Here is a 24973-nt window from a genome sequence, read left to right as displayed (position 1 = left end):
AAAATAGATTAATATGATTTTTTAAAGTAACTTTCTTATAGAAAATTTTCACAAAAAATACGCCGTTAAACAGTTCGGGAAATGTGCGCGTGAAAAAAAATGGAATTAGGTTAGTAAGAGAGGGAGAAGAACAATGCCTCAAAGGTCATGCAAGCGTGTTCATGTTCTCTCTTGTAACAGGATTTTGGTAATTTGTCGCCCCATGTTGGACAAAAATCACGTACTGCAGGTACTAATTGTACATGAGTACAGGATGGAGAGCATGCATGCCATCAAAAAGCCATTCTTAAAGAGCACTTCAGAACAGGGAGAAATTAAACGACCTTACCAGTAGATAGATATTACAGCCGGTCATCCGAAAGGATCGATCCGGGCCGTCCAATCCTCCATGATATATATGTACCGTGTGGTGAATTTTCATATATTTAAGAGAAAATGAAGTAGTGCACAGTAATAGGAGAGATGCATGTGCAAAACCCTGTGCCGTTCAATTGCATGCACACCTAGATTCGCCTTGTCGAATGCCACTCGATCCCCATTCCTTCACATGATCTTGCACCCCGCTTTCCTATCGTCCAAAGCCTACTACAGTAGCCAAAAGCTGCACTGCATAAAGACATTGTAAAAACACCAACAGCTAAAATCATGCATCCTCTTCACTTCTTCAGGCCATCAACACTACTATAGCTGAAGCTGGAGCAAGATTTTTTTTTTTGTTGGAGACAGCTCCATTACAAGATGAACATTGCTGGGTTTGAAACTTTTTCGAACAAATTAGCATGCAACAGTTGCTGCGCAAGCGATAAATCATGCGAAGATCGAACAATCCACATCAAATACCACTAAATTCTTGGCCATATATCCTAGCTATATAGTAGCTAGCTACACCCATTTGGTCTCTCTGATCTTGTCAACCATAAACCCCACAAATCTCAGCACAACTAGAAGAGAGAAAGATAGGGAATAATTTTACTTAATTATGCGAAGCCATTGGGGAAGTACATGGCGGACGGGCTCCCTCTGCCGTTGTTGCTTTTCCTCGCCTCGTCGGCCACTGCCGCCGCCGCCGCCATTTCCTGGCCCTGGTACATGAGCGTCGAGTTCATTGTCAGGCTCACCAAGCTGTCGTCGGCGTCACTCCTCGGGAAATTGCCGCCGTCGCTTCCGCCGGCCTCGCCGGCGCCGGCGACAGGCGCACCGTCGTCGCGCGTGGTCACCATCACCGCCGACTGCACGAGCTCGAGGCAGAGCCTGAGCTTGTTGGGCTCAATGTGGGTGAGCCCCGGCACGGCGCCCTTGAAGAGGAACTCGGAGGTGAGGCTGCGGAGCACGTCGAGCGGGGTGACGCCGTCGAGCGTCCTGGCGTTCGGGTCGGCGTGGTGGTCGAGGAGCACGGACACCATGTCGGGGGAGACCATCTCCGCCGCCAGGTGCAGCGCGGTCTTTCCTGTCGGGCCGGCGCGGGAGTTGACGTCGGCGGCGCCGAGCTCGAGCAGCGCCTTGACGACGTCGCGGTTGCAGTGCTGGACGGCGTAGTGGACGGCGAGCGCGTCGTCGAGGTCGAGGCCCTCGCCCATGACCATCAGCTTGACGAGCTCGATGTCAGCCGCGTCGAGGGCGCGCCGCATGCGGCGGATCTTGTTGTCGCGGTCGGCCGCGGAGGACGCCGCGTTGATGGGGAGGTAATGGTGCGTCAGGAACGGCGAGCGCGGCGTGGTCGCCGCGGTGAGCGGCGACTTGGAGCGGATCTCCTCGATCTTGGCGACCACATCGATGGGGAGGTGCTTGGCGAGGAGGTCGGCGGAGAGGCCGGAGCGCGCGACGAGGTGAGAACAAGTCGCCCAGAGCTCCTGCATCTCGAACTTGCGCGACGCCATCAGCACCTTCATCACGTCGTCCACCGACGCCTCCTTCACCATGCTCTCCAGCTGCTTCTGCATTTGCACACATTGCATCGTGCCAATCAATAATACTGTCACCACTAATTAGTTCAATCAAGATGCCTAATTAATTAATCACATCAAAATGCAAGTTTAGCTGATTAACAGCATGAAATGTTGTTCTTAGTGCTGTGTAGTACCTCCTTTCACTGCTTGCCTGCCAGAGATAATGCAGCATATATTCATCATGATGCTAAACTGTACTTTGTTAGAACAGCATGCAAGAATTATTTTTGGAAATGACGCGCGATGCAGGCCCTGGTGGGGATTGAGCTAACCCAGATAGAATCGAAGTGGGGTGGCTGGGGTTGGATCTCCAAGAAACCCTAGAAATGCAAATGTATGGCTTTCATGATGTGAAGATCAGGAAAGCATGGCAATGGGATGGATGGATGTGATGTAAGGAAGGGACAGACACAACCAAGAGCTTGAAAAGACCCTTCCTAGTAAAGATGAGTCAGAAGGCTCCATGACAAGTGATGACAGAAGCAGCAAGGGCGAAGCAGCAGAAAAGCAAGCGAGACTGTTAGAGACTAGAGACGACTCAGTCCTATCAGTACACTACCCCATCTCACCCACAAACGCCAGAGCAGAAAATCTTTTAAAAAAATTGCGATGAATGATCGAGGAGAGGCCGGCCGGGCTGGGCATGCACTAGATTCTGCTGCAGCTACTGGGCATGGATCAGAGAGAGCACAGTTGAATCATGCAGCTCAGCTCAGCCCAGTAATCGGAAAAAAAGGCAAAGGGGCAACCTAGGGATCTAGGCAAGCATGCAGCAGGATCAGCTCAGAACTTGAGCATTGCTTCTGCTGACTCCATCTTAATGTCACCAAAAGATGCTCCAGGCCAATCATGCCAGGCTTAACTACCATCATGTACTCTTAATCACACGAAGTGTAGCTAGTGAGCATGCAGATCCCAAGAATTGCAAACATGGAAGAGGAATTTCAATTGCAGCTGCAGGCTGCAGCCTGCAGCATGTGATCCATGCGTACGTCGTGTTCGGTGCTCCTGAAATTTTTTCCACTACCTGAACCAGCAGGGCGAGCTGCTCGACGCCGAAGGAGCGCGCGGCGGCGAGCGTGTCGAGGGCGAGGTCGACGGCGGCGCCGCAGCGCGTGTGCCAGCACCCGCGGGCGCCGCACCCGGGCAGCGGCCCGCTCTTGGGAGCCGCCACCGACGCCTGCCCGCTGTACAGGAACTGCAGCACCAGCACCAGCACCTCGTACCGGATCGAGCTGACGGGGATGACCAGCTCCGGCGTGGCAGGCGCTCCACCTCCACCACCACCACCACCGGCGCCTCCACGCCCGCCACCAGCAGGGCCGCCCCCCGCCGTCGTCGGCCAGTTTAAAGGCGGCGGCGGCGGCGGCGGCTGGTGGTTCGGATCAAGGCCGCAGAACAGCTTCCTAAAGAACAAGCTCCGCGCCGCCAGCACGCAGCGGTGAGCGTGGACAAGCCGGCCCTCGACGCTGAAGGCGACGTCGCTGAAGGCCTGGCCATTGATGAGCAAGTTCAGGTAGTCGAGCGACAAGGATTTGAGCGAGTCCTCGGAGCTCATGATCTCATGTGCAGGCAGCTCAGCAGCAGATAAAAGGCGGCGCGGCGCCGAATTGGCCCCAACTTTTTGGGCGCAAGACAAGGTGAGGAGATTTTGGAGAGATTTGGAGGAGGGAAGCAAAGAGAGGAGGAGGAGGGGAAAGGGGAGCAACACAAGGTAGGAGCAACTGTTGCAAGAGAGGAAGAGGGAAAAGGTTAGGGTGGAGGAGAGCGAGAGGAGAGGGGAGGGGAGGAGAGAACGGAGGAGGGGGAGCAGCAAGCGAGGCTCCTATCAATTCAATCCCCTTTGCGCTACAGCTACAGGAATGGCAGCGTACCCGTCGTCTCTTTTGTGGCAAGCGGCTTGTGGGTGGGGACGCATACAGCTGATGGTGGCACTGTTCTGCCTACAGTATCAATGGTCCATGAATTTTGTGGCCCGTAAACTGTGCATGCATTTTCACCGCTGACAGCAACGGCACTGCTCCATGTAGACCCCATCTGCCAATGGCACTATAGGCACTAGTAAATGGTATATGCTGGCTCAAGGTTTTAGAAACGAAAGCGCAAATAGAAAAATACTGTGATTGGTTATAAGAGAAAGTGTGCGAAAAACTTTGTCATGGAAGCCCGTGAAGGTCATCTGCAACTCTTACGTGGAAAAAAATAAACGGTATATTTGTAACTAAAAATAACGTGTGAATAAAACTTTTATATATATGTTTCTTAGTGATTTAAAAGTGAAAGGTGAAAATAAAATATAATAAAACCCCCCACCTCAAAATTTGGCTAGCATGAGCAAAAGCGAAACGATAATGCCCCATGATTGAAATGAACCTATAGATGTAATAATTGTTAGAGCAATTTTATTATTCTTGAGAAGGTACCAAGAGGTACCACTGTTTTCTATATAAAATTTGGCACCTTCTAGTACCTAAGGTACCAAGATGTATAAAATTTTATATAGAAAAAAGTGGTACCTACCTCCTCAAGGATGAAAAAAAACTCTAATTGTTATATTTTGGAACTCCTTTTAAATGCTAGAAAATGTTATATTTGTAACTGAGTCGTACAGTTTGTATGGAATTTGCATAATGCACATAATTTTTTTTTCTTGTGACAATAAAGTGAGGAAGTGTAAAGGCAGGTTTTGTGATTGGTTAGTTTTAGTTTTGTCAAGATTCAGTCGTTAAATATGATGATGGCGTTCTCATGCCGTCATGCGTAATATTTTTTTAGAGATGTTTTAATCGGTGATATCCTGCCGCAGGTGCATGCATGTAGGTGTGTGTGGCTGCGATGCAGGTCACACAGTGGCTTGTTCCGAGCCAGTGTGTTTGCGTGTGGATATTAACCTTTCCAGATGGCTAAGTTGATTATATATGCCATTAGCTGTTGTTCCACTTCGGTTAATTCATGAACTGCGGAAGACCATCAACTAACCAATTAATTTCCATTCACCCTTCCACATCAATTCTAGGACATTGACTTCATTGATCCGTGCATCAGGACATGCCCCAAAATGTCCTCATTGCCGACCTAATTAGCAAGTGTCGTTCTAGCGACAGCTTATAATTAAGACATATGATAAAAAAGACATAATCTTAATGTAAGATTCCTGTTGTTCTAGTATCAAGTGTCAAAAGGCTTATTAAGGCTGATAAGTATATAGAATAACAAAAATAAACCCGAAATTAATTCTAAAATTAAGTTCTAAATTCTAAGTTTGGTTGCGACCGACTCAAAGCATTCAGTTCCACATGGCTTTGTGTATTTTTTCCATGTGCCGAAATTCTTGTTAATTTTCAATTTGAATTGCAAATTTGGAACTCCAAGTTGTGAGGTTTAAGAACTTCCAATATTTGAATTCCTCAATATTTTGGCCATTCTATAAGTTAGTTACAATTTACTTATTTTCAGTTAAAGGAGATCGAGGAGATAAAAATGCCAACTAAAATAAAGCTTTCAAACATACATGCAAGCTTTCAGAAAATACTCCATCCATTTTTTATTTCAAATCATTGACCTTTTTGTCTAGATTTGATCATTCGTCTTATTAAAAAATGTTACATAGTTATTGATTTTTATGATTTAATTTATTATTAAAAGAACTATAAGCATGACTTATAATTTCACAAATTTCCAAAGAAAAAAGACAAAGAGGTCAAACATAGATCAAAAATCAGTGACGTCAAATAAAAAAAATCGGAGGGAGTAACTGATTAACAAGTGCTTTTCGTGCTCTAGAATAATGTATGTGCCATTTTATGTATTCTAATCGAAATGTTGCTATCGCCAATTTATTGCACACATAAATATAACGCATATTTTAATTAATTTATTGGACACCAGTGGACGTACATTTTTACAAATTCATTGACATGGTGTGGCTAAGATTTCATCGATCTTGTGATGTTCGGAGAAGTTCATGTTACTCCTTCGTTTTTTATTTGATATATTCACTTTTATGTTTATGTTTGACAGTTAGTCTCTTTCAAATTTTTTGTGAAAATGTGCAAAATTAAGTCATTCCTAAAGTTTATTTTGTAAAAAATTAAATTATAACAAAGTGATTATAATTACATATATATTTTAAATAAGATGAATGATAAAACGTAGACGTCCAATATAAAAACTGAGGGATTACTTCCTAAGATCACAAATACTTTAACTTAATTCTATTCAGATAATTGATGTAATCAACTTAATATTTAAAAGTATACTGTCAAATTAAAGTTTTGAAGTTCAGCCAAAACAGTGTCGAAATATATATTTGGAAATGGAGGGCATTCTATTTTAGACATCTCTTCATGAACAATCAACCTATCTACTTCTAGGGTTTTATCAGTTGGGATTTGAGAAAGCTGTCGTCTTAACATGGAAAATATTGTCATTCATGATTAGGTGGATCCAATTATCATGATCGTGGATTGTATTGGAAATTCATGTTATAAAGAATATATAATTGGTAATTAATATAATGGAATATTAAGTTTTAATTCCTTTTTAAAATATAATTATTTTTAAAATTAGGAATTTATATATAAATATTATATTATCAATCTTGAACTCTTGATTTTCTATTGTATTTATTTAAGCCTGAAATTCAAAATATAATTAGCAAGTTGTAGTTGATGTAGAATGTTTTTTAACCTAAGAGTCTATATTTAAAAACACCTAATTCATATGTTTAGCGACTAGATCATATCACCTCAACTATAACTAAATCAGAAATGCTAGAAAATTACATCCCGTTAGAATTGGAGATGCTACCTAGGTATCAGCGTATCCCGCTCTAAGAGCATCCCCAACAGATCATCTAAATTTAGTCATCTATATTTTTATTTAGATGATCATCTAAAACAATTTTCTCCTCCGTATCTTATTTTATTTTAGCAGATCATCTATATATATATAGGACATCCTTTATTTTTTTAAGGACAGAGAGAACATCCAAATATAGAGTTTCTCCCTTCAAATCTCCAAATATGGATGATATCTATAAATAAAGGATGAGATGAATGTTCTGCTAGAACACAATCTCGCCTTCCATCCTCTATTTTTAGGATAGTGAATGAGATAGATAAACTATCGGGATGTTCTAAAGCATTATGCAGTTACGTAGTCTCCCTCTAATTAAATACGGAAAAGTCCTATTTGGAAGATTAACTGACCGTGTATTATTTCGCCAGCACATTTATTTGACTTCCTATAGAAAAACAGGACAACATTGAAAGCAATCAAATATATATCTCTCCTCGTTCCTTTTCCTCTTTTCTGCCTCTTCATGCTGCCATTGCGTATAGTAGCTGGTTCAGTTGATCTTAAATTTGGTGCCCGCTGACAGGACATTTCGCACGTACACGGCTAGCTTGAAAGAAAGATCGAAGAATTCGATCCGTACGTGATCGATTGCTAGAGTTCTCAGGATCTTTCGCGTCGTTATTAGGTATATTTTTAGCTTATACTTAATAAAAAATTAAAATTTTAATTTAGAGTTAATTTTGAACTTATTTTTCACCGTAGTCTATTTTTCAGTTTTAACTTTTAGATCGCTATACGCATATATATAATTTTTTATAATTTTTTTCCATTCATAAATATGTTGTTTGGTCTTTTTATTTTAAAAACCCAAAAGATAACCCAATAGTATTTCTGCTTAATTTCTAGCTAGCTTCTGCTGCTATACGAGTTAATTAGCCTTTTCCGGTGGTCAGTGCAAAAAGTATATGCGTCCATGCATGCGTGCCTCCGGCAGCTGCTCCATGACTCCATGCTCGCTTGATCTCTATATATCTTTCTGCAATCTGCAGCTACGAGTTGTTTTATTTTTTATCGATCTGAACCTGAAGATAGTTAACTGCATATATGCTGGTATATATGCTTTGACCACAGTTCAAGTGTACAGAAGACCAACACACTTTTATAGTGGTTGTTCAGTTCCATTACTTCAGCATCTTGTTTGCCAGAGAGACCAGCAACAGTGGTTGATGTCAACTGTACAGTAGTACATGTGCAGACAATAAGATGTACAGTATACACAATATAATACTGGTAGGAAAAAGGTACAGAGACTATATGGATGCAGTATAATAGTGTATAACATGTATGGATAGGTAGCTGCAATCCTACAAGACCAATTAAGCTGGCCATGCTGAACATTTAATTATGTCGTTAGCCGCTGCTGCATGTATTAATACTCTTTGTTAGTGTAGTTAGCGGCCACCAATTACTTAGTTTAATGCATCATCTCATTTGCATAGACAAACAAATTAAGTTAGCTAGTGAAAGTACTAGTGCAGTACTGCTGCTGTTCATCTGAATAATGCTATTGTTAGCTCGGTCCATGCATGCATGCATATCATTTGCAACGCCCTACATATCAAATCTCACCAATGTGAACAGCAGATTTATCTGTACTAATGTATCCGAGAGCTGACAAATATTAAACATGTTTTGAAGAGCAGGGGCCTAATGAAGCAATGATCAGTCACCAGTAATGCATCCGCAAAGAAACAATCGTGAAGTGTAGAAACTGAAGAGAAGACAGTTTGTATTCGTGATGGGCCGGAGCACAAAGAATTATTGGGCCAGTCAGGTTAGGTTGCCTCAGTCGAGAGAAAACCAAAAACTGTAGAGTCCAGCATTGGATTTGTACGGCGGCCAATCAGCCATCAGTCTGATGGATATTTATTAGAAGATTACACAAAACTCCAAAACATAGCTCTTGATCCTTAGTCCAAGGAGATTGGCTACAAAGTAGTAATCTGTTGTATTGTTCCTTACTAGTAGATGAGCTAAATACATACGAAGAAAAAACAAAGCGACACAGAAATCCATTGGAAACAGAGTAACGGACAAGTATATTCCAACAAGAAATGCTTCAGTGCAAAACAAATGATGAACTTACAAGGATTACAACTTGGCTAATGCACATCCAAATCCTGCAATCCAAGTCATATTTTATAAACAACAAATTAATACTGCTACCTTTTCTTGTTCTCTTCAATCATCCAATAACAAAGCTATGAAGCAAGCAAGCATACACGAATGCATGATGCATCTGTATATAGGGCTTCTATAAATTCAGCATCTGCAACAACGTTGAAACCCTGCTCTTAGTAAGACCACCTGATCGAGCCATACTACTAGCTGTTAATACGCAAGATTAAATCGATAACAAAATCAAGAAGCCATGAATCCTTTTGATTCCGAGAGCGAAGCGATGATCTCGCCGGAGCTCTCGCTCTGCTCGCCGTATGGGCCGTGGGCGAATGGCTGTGGGCCGGCCGAGCAGCTGGGCCTGGCTCTGTTGGAATGTGCGGCCCACGTAGAGGCTGGGCCCATGGCGAAGGCCGCCCGCTGCCTCGCGCGCGCCACGGGCCTCGCCGCCGCCGCCGGCGACAGGCCGCGGAAGCGGCTCGCCCTGACCCTGGTGGACTGCCTGGCGCGGTGCCTCCTCCGCCCCGTCCCGGCCATCACCGACGCGCTCATCGACCCCTGGAGCTACCTCGACCGCCGCTCCGTCAGGGCGGCCCGCCTCGGGTTCTTTGAACTCAGCCCCTTCCCCAAGGTGGCGTTCGTCGTCGGCAACCGCGCCATCGTCGAGGCGGTGGAGAACGAGACATCTGTGCACGTCGTCGGTATGTCAGGTCCAGCTACCCAGCCATGCCAGTGGATCCAGCTCCTGCACGAGCTTCGCCGTCGCCCGGGACGCCCGCCGCATGTTGTTCGGCTCACTGTCATCCATGACGATGAGGAGCTTCTAGCCAAGATGGCAGAGTTGCTTCACGACGAGGCCGAAGAGCTCGACATGGAATTCCAATTCCATGGCGTCGTTGGCCAGCTTGAGGACCTGGACTTCGGTAACCTTCACAATGTCCTTGAAATAAAATCCGGCGAGGCGCTCGCCGTCAGCTGCACTCTGCAACTGCATCGTCTCCTCGCTGCTGAGGACGACGCGACGTACAGCTCTCGCTCTGCCCATCTCAACCAAATGGCGAGCATCGCGCAGCTCCAGCACATGGCGGCGGCGAGGTCGCGCCCGCCGAGTAGCGGCAGCGACGGCGGCAGCGTGCAGTACAAAGACGACGACGATTCTTTCCAAAGCCCCGGAACGCCGCTGGCATTCGTGTCGCCGCCGGCGTCCACCCCTCACTTCCATACGCCGGCGCCGCTGGCGAGCTTCCTGTCCGCGGTGCGCGCGCTCTCCCCAAAGATCGTCGTCGTGGCGGAGCAGGACGCGGACCACAACGGCGCCTCCTTCCGGAAGCGCTTCTGCGAGGCGCTCCACCACTACGCCGCCGTGTTCGACAACCTCGACGCCGCGGCCGCCACCTCGTCCTCTCACCACCGGCCGCCCGAAGAGCGGGCGCAGGTGGAACGCGTGGTGGTGGGCGAGGAGATCAGGGGCGTGCTGCTGCGGGAGGGCGCGCACCGGCGCGAGCGGCACGACCGGCTGCGGCATTGGGCGGCGCGCATGGAGATGGCCGGGTTCACGGGCGTCCCGCTGAGCTACGACGCCATCAGGCGCGGGAACGACATGCTGCGGCGGTGTGGACTGCGACCCGGCGAGAACAAGGAATGCAGCGGCTGCCTCCTCCTGTGCTTGAGCTCGAGGCCTCTCTACTCGGTGTCCGCATGGCGGCCGGCGGCGAGCAGAGCGTCGGTGTCAGGTTCTGAGAGAAGCGATAGCGAGTGCATGTCAGTGCCCAGCCAGTGCTACATCACTCCGGACTCCGCTACATAATACATTAATACCGGACATAATAGTATACCACGAGTATTAAACAAACAAGACGAATGAGCATATTTTGGTAACTTGTTTTTAATTTGTTTGTGATATTATTCAATATATTAATCTGTATAAATGCCGAGAGATACTTGACTTGAAATAATGAAAATTATGTATAGATGCGAGAATTATTAACCATTCCGACTTTAATATGATTAAACTATTTTTCTTTCTAAGATGGATAATACGGACAACTTTGATTAGTTTGATTCTACTGTCTATTATATTATAATAGATAACTAAAAAGAAGTCATCACATTCGCTTTGTAGATTACAAATTACCCTATTCAATTTTTTATATACATAAAAGTATACTTAACAATAAATAAAATGATATAAAAATAATTAATAATTATGTAATTTTTTGAATAAGACAAATAGTCAAACGTATATAAAAAAGTCAACGGCGTTAAACATTTAGGAACGGAGAGAGCAATAGACAACCAAAAAGAAGTCACCACATTCGCTTTGGAGATTAGAAATTACCCTATTAACCCCAAAAAAGAAAAATATCTTAAATATTAGATAATGCTAGGTCTAGATTAAATTTTGGTAGGGCTAGATTATAATAGTATCATCGATATAAGTTGTATATAAAATATAATTATATATATAGATATATGATGTAAGAGTTGTATATAAATTTAAATGTTATAAAAATAGCAAGCTAAGAGGTTTATATGAAATCCGAAAGTATATGGGTAGAACATATGAGTTGTATTTGACATCCAAATACTAACTCCTTCCCAAGTAAGATAATTTTTGCTCATTCTAGTTTATCCCAAAATAAGTTTATTTTTGAGTAATCATTGTATTGAAGTTTATAAAAACAAGAAATAAAATGTATTAAAAATAAATAAAGTAGGAGACAATTATATTGAAATATGATAAAATAGAGAGTATTATAGTCTTTTAGTTTTTTATTGGTATGTGTGATAAGTGAAAAATGATGTTATTTTTTAATGGAGGGAGTAGAAACTAAGATTGTTTTTTAAGAATCTGATCAGCTTTGGATTGAAAAATTGCCAGAATAAAGCAGACAGAGGCTGCCTTCTACTGTGCTGGGGTTCTACTAATCTCTACTCTATCTCAGCATGGAGGCCAAACAAGTGCTCTGGCTCTGGGAGCAGAGAGCATACGTTAGTCCAACGCCAAATAATATGACCAGTCCAGTAGGCATCTCTCTCCATAGCAATTCTAGAGCAGAAGACTATATCCAAATTCTAGACTGTAGGTTCTATTCAGGATGTCTAGCAACTCAAGGTACAAGTGATTGATGTTATGTGTTTGTAGCATGATTGTATTTCTGAATTAAGCTAATGCAAGTCCACTCGGTATACAAATAAGGTGATATGGGACACTAGAAACAACTTTTGGTGTGAAGTATGTAAATTTGTAAAGATAAATTGAAAAGCCTGTATTTTTTATCTGTCCAATAAGTGGAACCAATTTAGTTGGGATCCTCTAAAGTACAGCAAAGGATCTGAATCCGAACCAATTGAATGAAACAGGCGGAGATGCTTAACTCATTGCATAATCCTTGAATGACTCCCCATCATTTAGTAGTTTACTCTCTTTACAAAAGAGATGTTTGTAAGAAAATACTTTGTTTTGGCACAGTAATCTCATGTCCAAAGTTTTTAAAAGCTGAGAGACTCCTATGCTGGACTTCCTCTTGTTCATAGCCTTTCCTGCAAAATAGACGAGGAAAATAATCTCTTTTTTTGCAGGTGAGGAAAATAATCTTTGCTGGGAAAGAACAACAATAGCTTAGCTCCAGATGCAAACGTTTGCTTCAAGAACCACCTGCAGCTAGATGTTTGCAACTTCAGACAAAACTGAAGCTTTGCTTCTTGTCAAACCAGGTTTTGTTTGGACCAAGACAGCAGATTTTTGGAGCTATTAGCTTTCATTGATCCGCTGCTTAGTCATGGAGGCAACAAAAATAAACTAAATCATGATTATTTTTATAGTTCCATTCAAGCATTGTGCAATAGGAGCGGAAGAAATTGAACTCAAACTTGTCTGGTAGCATCCGATCCAAATGCTGAAGATAAGTTCCAAGAGAATGATTCCAAGCTCCTTAGTTATTCCACCAAGATACAGACGACATCTCTTAGTTCTATCCGAAGATGCATCCACTTCTTCTTTGTCACTTCGTCGTCCCATGACAACTTCATCGCACAGAAACACCTGACCTTGCAACACTACAATGGCGACATGGCATTAATCTTGATAAGCTTCACAGCTCTGAATTGTTAGTTTGAGTCTGGCTTGCAAGAAGAGGGGCATGTTCCAGGACGACATGCTGTCGTCAGCGACATCATCGCCGGCGTCGTCGGTGTACTCGCCGGCGTCGTCGAGCGGCGCGTGGGTGCAGGAGCTGAGCCATGACCAGCAGAGCGTGCGGCTGATCGGCCTGCTGTACCAGTGCTCCGCCGAGGTGGCCGCCGGCTCGTTCGACCGCGCCAACCTCTGCCTGGAGCACATCACGCAGCTCGCGTCCCTGGACGCGCCGCACGCGCTGCAGCGCCTCGCCGCCGTCTTCGCCGACGCGCTCTCGCGCAAGCTGCTCAACCTCGTCCCGGGCATCTCGAGCGCGCTGCTGTCGTTGGCCAACTCCGCCGACGCCCACCTCATCCCCGTCGCGCGCCGCCACATGTTCGACGTGCTCCCGTTCCTGAAGCTTGCGTACCTGACCACGAACCATGCCATTCTTGAGGCCATGGAGGGCGAGAGGTTCGTGCACGTCGTCGACTTCTCCGGCCCGGCCGCCAACCCGGTGCAGTGGATCGCGCTGTTCCACGCCTTCCGCAGCCGCCGCGAAGGCCCGCCGCACCTCCGCATCACCGCCGTCCACGACAGCAAGGAATTCCTCGCGACCATGGCCACCGTGCTGTCCAAGGAGGCCGAGGCGTTCGACATACCGTTCCAGTTCAACGCCGTGGAGGCGAAGCTCGACGAGATGGACTTCGACGCCCTCCGCCACGACCTCGGCGTCAGATCCGGCGAGGCGCTGGCCGTCAGCGTGGTGCTTCAGCTGCACCGTCTCCTCGCCGTCGACGACGGGAGGAGGCACGCCGCCGCCGGCTGCCTCACCCCGCTCCAGATCATCGCGCGCTCCAGCCCGAGAAGCTTCGGCGAGCTGCTCGAGCGGGAGCTGAACACGCGGCTGCAGCTGAGCCCCGACGCGCCCGTGGTGTCGTCGCTGTCGCCCAACTCCCCCGCAGTCACGGCGCCGCACGCGACGCCGAAGCTGGGGAGCTTCCTGTCGTCGGTGAGGTCGCTGTCGCCGAAGATCATGGTGATGATGGAGCAGGAGGCGAACCACAACGGCGGCGCGTTCCAGGAGCGGTTCGACGAGGCGCTCAACTACTACGCGTCGCTGTTCGACTGCCTACAGCGGAGCTCGGCGCCGGCGGCGGAGCGCGCGCGCGTGGAGCGGGTGGTGCTCGGGGAGGAGATCCGCGGCGTGGTGGCGTGCGAGGGCGCGGAGCGGGTGGAGCGGCACGAGCGGGCGCGGCAGTGGGCGGCGCGGATGGAGGCGGGCGGGATGGAGCGGGTGGGGCTGAGCTACAGCGGCGCCATGGAGGCGAGGAAGCTGCTGCAGAGCTGCGGGTGGGCGGGGCCGTACGAGGTGCGGCACGACTCCGGCGGCCACGCCCTCCTCTTCTGCTGGCACAAGAGGCCTCTCTACGCCGTCTCCGCATGGCGGCCGGCGACGTCGTGCCGCCACCACCACGCTCGATCGTAAGGCTTTCTCGATCGATCGATCCGAGTAGTTTGGATTGGATCATTGGAGTGGAGAGAAAATTGAATTGATCAACGACTTTGTGTTGATTGTTGCCAGCATCGTCATCATGCACGGCTGCGATCTTGTGTATTACGTAAGTACACCATAAGTGTGACTGTGACAGTAGTGTGATCATCGATGTGTCACTTTATCCTGTTCCATCTCGTAAAGATAGTTCTGTGAAAAGGTGAAATTTCGACGCGTTTATCACTTTATTATCCTGCAGCTCGACCTCTTCTCTTTGTCATTGAAGAAGCGCAGGCCTACTTCACTTTTGACCGGGAATTTCTCTGCAGTTAGGCCTCGTTTAGTTCCAATTTTTTTAAAAAACATCACATCAAATTTTTGGATACCTAAATAAAACATTAAATATAAATAAACTAAAAAAGTTATGGAAGAAATCTTGAGACGAATTTTTGAGTCTAATTAGTCCATAATTAGCTATAAGTGCTACAGTAACCAATATGTGCTAATGACGGATTAATTAGGCTCAAAAGATTCGTCTCACGGTTTCTAGGCTAACCATAAAATTTGTTTTTTCATTCGTGTCCGAAAACCACTTCCAACATCCGATCAAACGTTCGATGTGATGTTTTTACCAAAAAATAATTTTAGCAACTAAACACCACCTTAGCTGCAACTGCTTACACCGTTGGAAGGGTTCCCGCGCAATTGCGGGGCATTGATGTTTCCGGTCTTCCACTGAACATGCACAACGCGAACTTTGGGTCGATTCAGTTACCAAAACTCTCGTGGTAACCGATACTCTGTCCCATCATCTATTATGTATGAGAGAAAATATTAGTTCAGCAAATATTCTATTCTATCATTTAAAAATAGAGCAATAAAAACATAAGAGAAGATAATAAAAAAATATTAATAATATATATATAGATGATGTAATATGACCTTCTGTTGGAGTGCTGATATGAATAATAAATTTATTTTAGATGGTTATCCAAATGATAATATAGATAATAAAATTTTGATAAGCTGTTTGGAATGTTCTAAACTCTAAAGCCCAAAGGGCTAGTTCGATTCAGAAGAATTTTAAACCATACCGGAAAAAATGGAGTAATATGTGTGCATATAATTCATAAGAATTTTTTTCAAAAGATTTGAGTGGTGCAAAATATTCATTGTTTTTTCTATATAACTTATAGTAAAGGGATTTCTTTTTCACATTTACATGTACTTTATTTGTACCAACCGAAAGGTTTTTGAATTACTACATCCATTCCATATTGTAAGACTTTGTGAGTTTGTATATTCATCCATGTATCAATACATATATTTTATATATGTGTCTAGATTCATTAGCATATAAATAAATCTAAGCTAGTCTCATAACATGTAACGGAAAGAATAATTCATGAGAATCTAAATCTTTTGATTTTCTTGAAATTGAATACGCCCTAAACAAGTTTTGATACTTTCAAACTTTGGTAGAGCATAATTTGTTTTGTTTGGTTTCAAATCGTGTCAACAAAAGGTGTGTATATTTTGGTGCTATCAAAACTTTGACAGGGTTATTATAAATCTATTAATTTCAATGGAGCATAAATTTTGGTAGAGTAGCAAACCAAACTAACCCTTAGTTCCATGGAGAAGATCGAAACATATCGATAAATTGAGCAAATTACTAAAAATATTGGCTCTTTTTTTACATGTGCAAATAAAAATCCTAAATAAAACGAACATATTTTAATCCCCAATGTGTTTTTTTCATGTTATCTAAATAGATAAATAGAAATGAAAAAAATGAAACAGAGTTTAAACTTGGTATACATATATGTCCGAATTTAACTTCTAGGAGTTATAGAAAATATCAAATTTGATTATAAATGTACACATACTTGGTTATCAATATGTTTTTTTTTGGCAGATCAGGGGGGGTGAGAGCCCCACCTGAATCATAATATTAAAAAAAGGAAGTACAGCTGTTGAAGGAAATACAAAAAATAAAAAATAAGAACAAACAATTAGACACCACAAGAGAGCGGAGAGGAAGATCAAAGGCGATAGAGAAGCTAGCCTAAGTGCGTGATGGCCGAGTTGAATATTCCCTTCCAGGCAGGTTCTAGTGCAGCAATATGACTTTGGTTCAGGCGTTGTATCTAGAGGGTGCAGTTGGAGATCGCGGCCCGAAGAATACGATGCAGCGAAGGCTGTTCATTTATAAACAAAATGTCATGCCTGTGGTTCCAGAGCAGCCAGAAGCAGTGGATGAAGAAGACCTGGTAGTGCTGTGCTGGTAGCGGTGCATGTGGTCTGATCCGATAGAGGTTTGTAGTTGAAGTTATTCTAGGATTGATTTGGATGGCCCTCCAAAACGCCACTGCAAATGGGCAGGTCAGAAGAATGTGTATAGCTGTTTCTTGTTGATGATTGCAGAGGTCATAGTTCGGCGTGGGAACAATGTTTTTGTAGTGAAGATTGTACTTTGTCGGTAAGCGATCCTTTGTTGCTAACCAAGTGAAAAATTGGCCCTTGAGTGGTGCTTTGTTTTGCCAGGTAAAGGCGAAGTTTTTGTAGTTTTCTTGGTGCGTTAGTAATTTGTTGTAGAAGTACTTTGACGATGTTATCTTCCTTTCTTCATGTGCTGGGCTGATTGCTGCTCAACGACGGCTTGCCTTGTCAGGCTATGCAGAAGGTTTGCTTGTAGTCCTTCGATGTGCATCGTGTGTAGCGTTGTCGTTGTTTGAGTGGTTATCAATATGTAGTCTCGCGTCTGATTAAAAACAAGCAATAACGAATGTCGCTACTGTGCAAGTAAAGAACCTAACTGACTGTTGTTCATTAGTCGTGTGAAACTCGTACCATGTAGCACGTACAAAGAGAACAAAAGAAATGGGTGCACCGTGCACAGATGATGAACAGCGAGCGAGACATACACGTAGATACAAGAGACGATCAGCAAGCACGCATCAACTCGATCAAAACCTATATATGATCACGGCATCACGCGCGCCCATGCATCATCATGCGCGCGAACTCGTCGAAGCAGACGAACCCGTCGCCGTCGGTGTCCACGCCGCCGATCATGCGGCGGCAGTCGTCGACGGAGCAGAGCGCGTCGCCCAGCGAGGCGAGCACGGCGCGGAGCTCCTCTGCGGAGATCCTCCCGTCCCCGTCGGCGTCGAACACCGCGAACGTCTCCTTCAGCTCGCCCTCGTCGGCCGGCGCCGCGGTCGCTATCTCCTCCAGCACGAGGCCGTCCTCGTACTCCTCGGCGGCGGCGAGCATCTCGGCCAGCTCCTCGTCGCTCGACACGACGCTCCGCAGGGCCACCTCCAGCTCCTCCCGCGTCACGGCCGCCGGCTTCTTGGTCCCGGAGGAGGACGCCACCGACGGCGGCAGGACGGACCTCGGCGTGGCGACCGACTCATCGGACGACGACGTGGTGGAGCCGAAGGAGCAGCTCTTGGCGCCGCTCCTCTTCTTCCTGACCTTGTTGTGATCCTTGTCTGAGGAGGAGGAAGAAGAAGAGGCGAACAAATGCACAAGCTTCATCATGGCGACGTCGATCGTCTAGAAATCGAGAATTGAGGAAGGGGCGAGGAAGGTGAGGGATGGACGACGAAGAATTATAGGGGACGAAGGCAAGGTGAGCTTCCACGAAGCTTCGCGCGCGGGAAAATCGAATCGCGCGGGCCTACCATTTCTGCTGCTTATTCGGCTTTGCTTTGAAGGTTTCAGTCGTTTCAGGTATACGGCATGATATAGATTTGTACTATACTAATCAAGTTCACAAACACATCAGAAAATGACTAGTCGGCCCACCCATCATGCATGGTGTGCATGCAATCCAGTTAAGTAAGAAATTTACTTCTAATTTTCAGTGGGAAAACCCAATACAAATGCTGAAATGCATATGTGCAACACTTTCCCGATCATGCATGCATAAACACCGTTGGGCTGTTGTTTGCCTTTTTAGGGAAAAAAAGATAAAACAACATATTTATAAATAAAAAATAAGTTATAAATACATGCATGTATATACATGCTTTCAGCGATATAAAAACAAAGGCTAAAAAATAAACTATGACAAAAAAAATTCTCATAATAAACTATAAATTTAAAGTTTAAAATTTAAACTTTTTACTTATAAGTATGAGTAAAAACGAAAAGATGAGAGTACATGCTAATTAGAACTTATGATGAAATCTGAAAATTTTACTTATAAGTATAACCAGTCACCACTGTATAAGCATATGTAAGGGATCGCCCCCGACAGGGAAGTGAAAGATGATATATGCACTGCACGTACGTAACTTGAGAGTTGTATATGTATCTTTTGATCAGCTTAGATTTGTGGCGGTGTTCACTTGTATAATCATGTCGGCAGCAATCAACATCAACATTACCACGGGGCACACAATATGTGTAAATTAAGTAAGATATTACGTGATCAGGCAATCCGTTCGTGTAGTATGAACATTAACCATACAGTAGTTAACAAATATGCGGAGCTGAAAAGAAAATGCATACGTGATGGATTGGTTAACCGGGAAGGCGGCATGGAACTTCGCAAGCATCTGTGCAACTGCTTAAAAACGAACAGCCTGAAGACTGACGTACGTATTGGCATGAGATGACGAGAGTTGGTGGTTCGGAAGCTCATCAAACTGGTGAATTCTTGTGGCAGAACGGTGCTTCCAGCCCAGCTTATACAAGGCGCACGTAGGCCACATATTCTTGGGCTACATGGGCCAAGTCGAGTATTCCTTTTTATTCACAATTGAAACTTTGCTCTATGTTTTTTTTTCCCTAAACAATCGACTCGGTAATATTTTTCATTTGAGTTGAAAGTTTGATGGTACAAATACAAACTTTTGAAGTTTTAGTTGAAATTGGGAAACAACTTGATTAAAAACATAAAGGGTTTCAATATAAAGTTTTGGAGTTTGCAGTTGAAAGTTGCATATTTTAAATAGAAACACTATGATTTTAAGTTGAAAGTTGAGATTTGAATAATAAGTATTGCAATTCCAAGTTGAAAGTATTGAGTAGAAAATTTTGGAGGTTCACAGAGAAGCTCTAAATTGAAAGTTGAAAAGTTAATTTTTGCATGTCTGCGTGTAATGCACTAATCATGAATTAGGATTTAGATGCAAAGCATCTCAGAATGCCAATATTTTACTTTTTAAAAAAATTATATTGGATTCATCTAAAAACATATAGGGCCTAAAAATTAGGGAAATTACGCAATTCTTAAAAAAAATAATTTATTGTATTTGTTTTATTTTTAAAATTTATGTTAATTTTTTCTGCACTAATTATTTATTCTCATTTGTTACATAAAAATGCATGTAGCACTCAAACAAAACTTTCAATCATTTTTTAAGCTCATATTCAAACCTAAATCATCAAGGACATAAAAGACAATTGCACAAACTTAACAGTGACATGAAAAAAAATATAACGGCAATGCATGGAAGGTATATGTTGAAATTTCATGGATATAGAAGAGATCAGATAAATTTCAACGATATAAATTAAATTGAGTGAGTTTTGAAGGCTATACAAGGAATTTACTCATAATTTTAGGATACAGTACCTTAAATTTGTTGTTTTATAAAAAAAATCAATGTTAAATATGTAATTTTGTGATAGTTTAATCAAACTATTTTTTTTGTTAAATTTAGTCAAAATTTTATAACGATGCTTGGCAAGCCAAGAAGCGTTGCGCCGTGACGACCGGGCAGGGCGGCGGCGGAGCTCCTTCTGTAGTGTTACTAATAACTGAGTAGCAGACGGGTCGCCAAAAGCGCAATCAATCCATAGTCAGGTTTAGGCGTTTAGCTTTGCAAAGTGCGGTTGAACAATATATAAAACCATGCACTATTATGATATACATATTGAACATAGTATTAATTAACAAAATTCCGCAGTAAGGAAAGTAAGTAGAAATTAGAATCACATATTCTACACAGGCTTCAGCTTCATACCGATATTCAATGGAGTTGGCACAGTAGATGATCTAGCCACAGGGAGTGAGCTTCTTGTTGCCTGCACCACGAGGGTTGTCATCCTTCCAGTCATCCCATGCTCTTGCTTTCTCCTCTTCGGCATCCTCGTCCTCTTGTGCTGACCGATTACCATCCTTGTGCCATGCGGAGTTCGATTCTTGAATCATCCGAGCAGTTCTTTCTTGCCATTTCTCCATCATTTTCATCTCACGTAAGCCAGCTTCTTCTATGCTCATCGTTGGCAACCTAATAGTCCAAATACAGGCAAAACGAAAAACAGAGAAATTAAATCAAAGGATATTCTCATACGCATACCATCACTAATTATTAGGCCTGAACAATGCACGACCCTTTAAGAGAGATGATCTAAAACTTAACATTCAAGCATTGCAGGGGAAATTGATGGTTTCTTCCTGCGAATGCAGAACAGTATCATTTCTGGGACTTTTTCCATAGATTATGGGCTAAATGTAATGTCAATATGTCACCCACACGTACAAATCAAATCACTATCTCCGCATCTAGGCAGTTTCCATATGTTTGCAATCCTAACAGATTAATCAGAAAACTAGAGCTACAAAGGCGCGTTATATTGTCATTAGTAAACCATCAATTTGTTAGACTTATGGCGAAACATATAACAACAGAACAAGGAAACGCCTACGGTTGAATAAACAAGGTCACATGCTAATGTGATGAAGCAAACATTATGTAAAGAACCACTTTACAAATTTATCAACAAATAATCTTCCTGCTGAGCAATGCGCAATGAAACAGGAGACTGAAGTTCCTGCAAGTATATCAAAGTATGACTAGTATGATGCATTAAACGTTGTGGAAAATAATGCTCCCTCCACATTCTTCCATAACTAAAGTTCACGATCACAAAAAATAAAAAGAGGCAATGAAGTGCCGGCTATTACATTCTTCCATAATCGCATTACATTAAAGCTTACCTGTAACCTGGCTGAAAAACTTGTGCTGCCATTCTCTCTCTTTCACTGGTCAGTCCACCACCAACAAGACTTGCAGGTCCAAATATCAGTGGCTGGTGTTTGTGCTCGTGAGCTTGTGAAACACTTGCTCTACCTTCAATGACATCTTGAGCAAATGTTGCGCAAGTGATTGGGTCAGCTGGTTTGGAATATGGTGCACGGTTCGCAGCATTATGGTGCCACGCTTCAGCCTTTTTTGTACGTTCATCAAGCATTTCACGAGCAAATGCATTACCATCCTAAAACAACATAAGCATGAAATTATTTTATTACCAAACAAAACCTCGATGTGCAGAGTTTATTGTATGGACATGCAACACAAAAGCATCAAAGGAAAAAACATCTAATTGTTTTCCCTTCTGGTAGAAAATCTACCATTATGTGCTTTAGAAGGATCATGATAACAAAACTAATAGCTACAGTTACTTGCACGTAACAACAAAAAAATTCAACACTCTTGAGACAATCAAATAAAAGAAACAAGCGAGATTAAATACTTCCAATGGAACACTGTAGAACGCAAGTTACTATAAATTAATTTTATGTCCTTATTCACTATGTGCATAAATTTGTCAAACAGAATTATTGTATGCAACTATACAGCTACCTACTTTATAGGACTCAACAAATGTGAACTGCACGCCACTTATTGTTATCTTCTTTATAGGACACAACAGATGTGAAACTTCAAACAATTAGTCATGGTCTACTTTGAGGTGCAAAGGTAAGCACAACTATAACATAAGCTCAAGGCTGCTCCAAAAGTTCACGAATTGTATCGGTAAAAATAGAACCAATACGAAATGTAAGGAACGGTTATCAGAATAGAAGTTAAAGGACTAATATGACACAGGAAAGGATCAGCAAAATATACAATTGACAAGAAATTGGCAATTTGTATTCATTTGTTTTACCTTTGCTTGCCTTTCTTTTACTGCCAGAAGCATTTCTTCTTCCTTCTTTAACATGTCAAGTAGGTCAAAAGACTATAAAAACAAAATAGAAATGAGTATATCTGATGGTCAGGGATAACCCAAGCGAGCACAGTAGCTTAAAAAATGTAAATCAACATCCCAAGCAGTACAGGGGATTTATTCTTGACGCAACAAACTAACCTTGCATATAGCCAATGAGATAGTAGCTAACCATGCCTGCAACATACAACAAAAAATAAAAAGCACAGCACAACTGTTGGTCATTTGTACACCAATGTAAGAAATAAGCAAATAATAATATGCATCTAATCCAACCATTGGAACCCCACATTGACAAGATCCCAAATGGTTGATTGGCCATTTGGCCACAAAAATAAGAGCTCATATAAAAAGAGTAGGAAAGGCAATAGCACTGAAATGAGCATCTTTTTATTACAGGAAAAAAATGGTGGCAGCAATCTGTCACTACAGAACAAATCCCTCATTCTGGTGCACAAAAATGGTATAATTCAGTAAATGTGATCCCTATGAGTTTTTTTAGAACCTCCATCTTCTATTGAACAAAACAAAGACTTTCCTTCTCTTCTAGTACATTATAGCTAATTTTAGTTTGCAGTATTTTGAAATATGCCATGTGGTAATTCCAGAATATATGATGATGTCTTCATTTGGTAAATAAGATCAGATTCAAAGACCCTGAATAAGACATGCACAATGTTTTCTACATTTCTGGTGCTAACCTCTCTTTCTTCCTCTCCATCATCCTCAAAGGCATCTTCCTCCCCGACTTCAATAGGAGCTGATAAAGCAGCTGCTCTTAATGACCGCCCACGCCTTTCTTTCCTCTCCTTGATTTCTAGGAGCTTTGTTTCTGCAGCCTTTTGACGCTTGAACCGGGCAACCTAGGTTTGGCAAACAAGAACAGCTAATTGTAAGTCAACCAACTTTGGAACAGGCCAAGCGGATTGTGAGTACCAGATTCTTCACGCTCAGCAAGAAATTTCGGTCCAGTTTATCATGTTTCTACATTGCAGAATGTTCAGAGACCCCTTTTTATATATTAGAGAGAAAAAAATTGCCAAAACTCACCTTCTGTGCTCTTCGATTTGCCACAGTATCAGGTTGCTTCTGCCTAGACAATTCAAGCTCATCCTCTGGTATAAGCTCCAATGCTTCACAGATAGAAATGAATTCCTGCGTAACCAATGAGTGATTAAAATATGAATAGTGATAACAGAGTGCTAAATGAGAAGGGCCTAAGAAAAACATTGCAAATATGCACCAAATCAACTAAATGTGGCAGGACAAACTGCTAACCTTCAAATGATCCTGTGACGCCTTAAGGACTGGGATCCGATCCTCCTGCACTACCTTCTCTGTCATTTCTCCAAGGTAATACGGTACCTGACGAAAACCAACCGCAATCACTTTAGCCACACTCGCAGAAGCAATAGAGGTATGGAGCAAACATAGATTGGTGGGGAAAGGCATACGAGTAAGTATTTGAGGTTGGCAGTGGAGACATCATCCTTGGTCTCGTTGGAGGAGAAGAGCCCGAGCTTGCTCACCATCTCATCGCACCGCCGCAGCAGGTCGACCCCCTTGCGGATCCCTTCCTGTCCCCAGAGCAAACCAAGCACGCAGACGCAGACACAGTAAGCGCTCGCACCAAAATCGCACGAGAGGGGTTGATGAGGATGAGGAGAAGGGGGGCAATAGAAGGAAAACCTGGTCGAGGGAGGAGCTGGAGGCGAGGGAGTGGAGGTGGGACGCCTTGTCGAAGAGGGCGGGGAGAGGGAGGTCGGCGTCCTCCTCCGCCCCCGCCGACGAGTGGAGGTTCATCTGCGCCTGCATCTTGTTGCCGATCTCCTCCACCTCTACCATTCTCACCGGGCGAGAGAGAGGGTAGAGATCGCCGGAATAAAACCCTACCGGAGCAGCGCCCCGAAGCGTACGGAGAAGAGACGGGGGAGGAACGGAGAAGCGTCGGGAAGGGAAGCCGCGGCCGGATTTGTTGACGGGGAGAAGCGGCGCGGGGCTCCGGGCCTCCGGCCGGTTCGTGGTTCGATGGACCGTCGAGATCGAAGGGCAAGGGCAAAGGGATATTTAACTATTTGCCACCGTAGTACTGGGCAACTTTTCAAATGTCACTCTTACCAATATGTTTATATATATGTCATTGGTGAGAGAGGTTGAACTATACAATTATTTGCTTCTTCATAGCTTCGATTATAGGGATAAAATCTGCATCAAGTGCCATAAGGTTTCAGTATCACCATCGCCAAACCATATCACATATTACATAGACATAACTATATAAAATTTCATAGTTGCTCTTAATTAATACATATGTTGTCTAGGAAGAGGAAAATGCGTAGTGATGTGCAGCTATTTAACGTGTTTATCATCGTGGACTAACTCATTTCAATAACAATTCTAAGCAACATCGCTAGTATTAAGAAACATGAGATGTCTATTAGGAAGGATCAGAGTCTGCAGTGC

General features: G+C 43.6%; 5 protein-coding genes across 5 annotated transcripts; 2 read left to right on the top strand and 3 right to left on the bottom strand.

The window, feature by feature from the left end:
* Positions 1–682: 682 nt before the first annotated feature.
* LOC102700568 (BTB/POZ domain and ankyrin repeat-containing protein NH5.1) lies at positions 683–3767 on the bottom strand. The gene is made up of 2 exons (XM_040528775.1): positions 2974–3767; positions 683–1934 (listed from the first exon to the last, which is right to left on the bottom strand). Exons 1-2 carry the CDS (start codon positions 3502–3504, stop codon positions 978–980), a joined length of 1488 nt encoding a protein of 495 aa, XP_040384709.1. The 5' UTR covers positions 3505–3767; the 3' UTR covers positions 683–977.
* Positions 3768–9327: 5560 nt separating this feature from the next.
* LOC121055734 (scarecrow-like protein 3) lies at positions 9328–10731 on the top strand. Its single transcript, XM_040528764.1, has one exon. The coding sequence runs from the start codon at positions 9328–9330 to the stop codon at positions 10729–10731; it is 1404 nt and encodes a 467-aa protein (XP_040384698.1).
* Positions 10732–12778: 2047 nt separating this feature from the next.
* Positions 12779–14530, top strand: LOC107305348 (GRAS family protein TF80). Its single transcript, XM_040528776.1, has one exon. The coding sequence runs from the start codon at positions 13067–13069 to the stop codon at positions 14528–14530; it is 1464 nt and encodes a 487-aa protein (XP_040384710.1). The 5' UTR covers positions 12779–13066.
* Positions 14531–17346: 2816 nt separating this feature from the next.
* Positions 17347–18218, bottom strand: LOC102715980 (probable calcium-binding protein CML36). Its single transcript, XM_006662662.3, has one exon. It carries the CDS (start codon positions 18083–18085, stop codon positions 17531–17533), a length of 555 nt encoding a protein of 184 aa, XP_006662725.2. The 5' UTR covers positions 18086–18218; the 3' UTR covers positions 17347–17530.
* A 2157-nt stretch (positions 18219–20375) lies between these two features.
* LOC102700001 (PP2A regulatory subunit TAP46) lies at positions 20376–24492 on the bottom strand. The gene is made up of 9 exons (XM_006663124.3): positions 24200–24492; positions 23965–24087; positions 23789–23875; positions 23561–23665; positions 23212–23373; positions 22652–22687; positions 22451–22522; positions 21498–21775; positions 20376–20787 (listed from the first exon to the last, which is right to left on the bottom strand). Exons 1-9 carry the CDS (start codon positions 24353–24355, stop codon positions 20553–20555), a joined length of 1254 nt encoding a protein of 417 aa, XP_006663187.1. The 5' UTR covers positions 24356–24492; the 3' UTR covers positions 20376–20552.
* Between the last annotated feature and the right edge of the window lie 481 nt (positions 24493–24973).

This window comes from Oryza brachyantha, chromosome 11 (genome assembly GCF_000231095.2).
Source record: "Oryza brachyantha chromosome 11, ObraRS2, whole genome shotgun sequence".
Taxonomy (NCBI): Eukaryota; Viridiplantae; Streptophyta; class Magnoliopsida; order Poales; family Poaceae; genus Oryza; species Oryza brachyantha.
The sequence above is the reverse complement of the archived record's forward strand: the minus strand, read 5'-3'. Positions and strand labels throughout refer to the sequence as shown.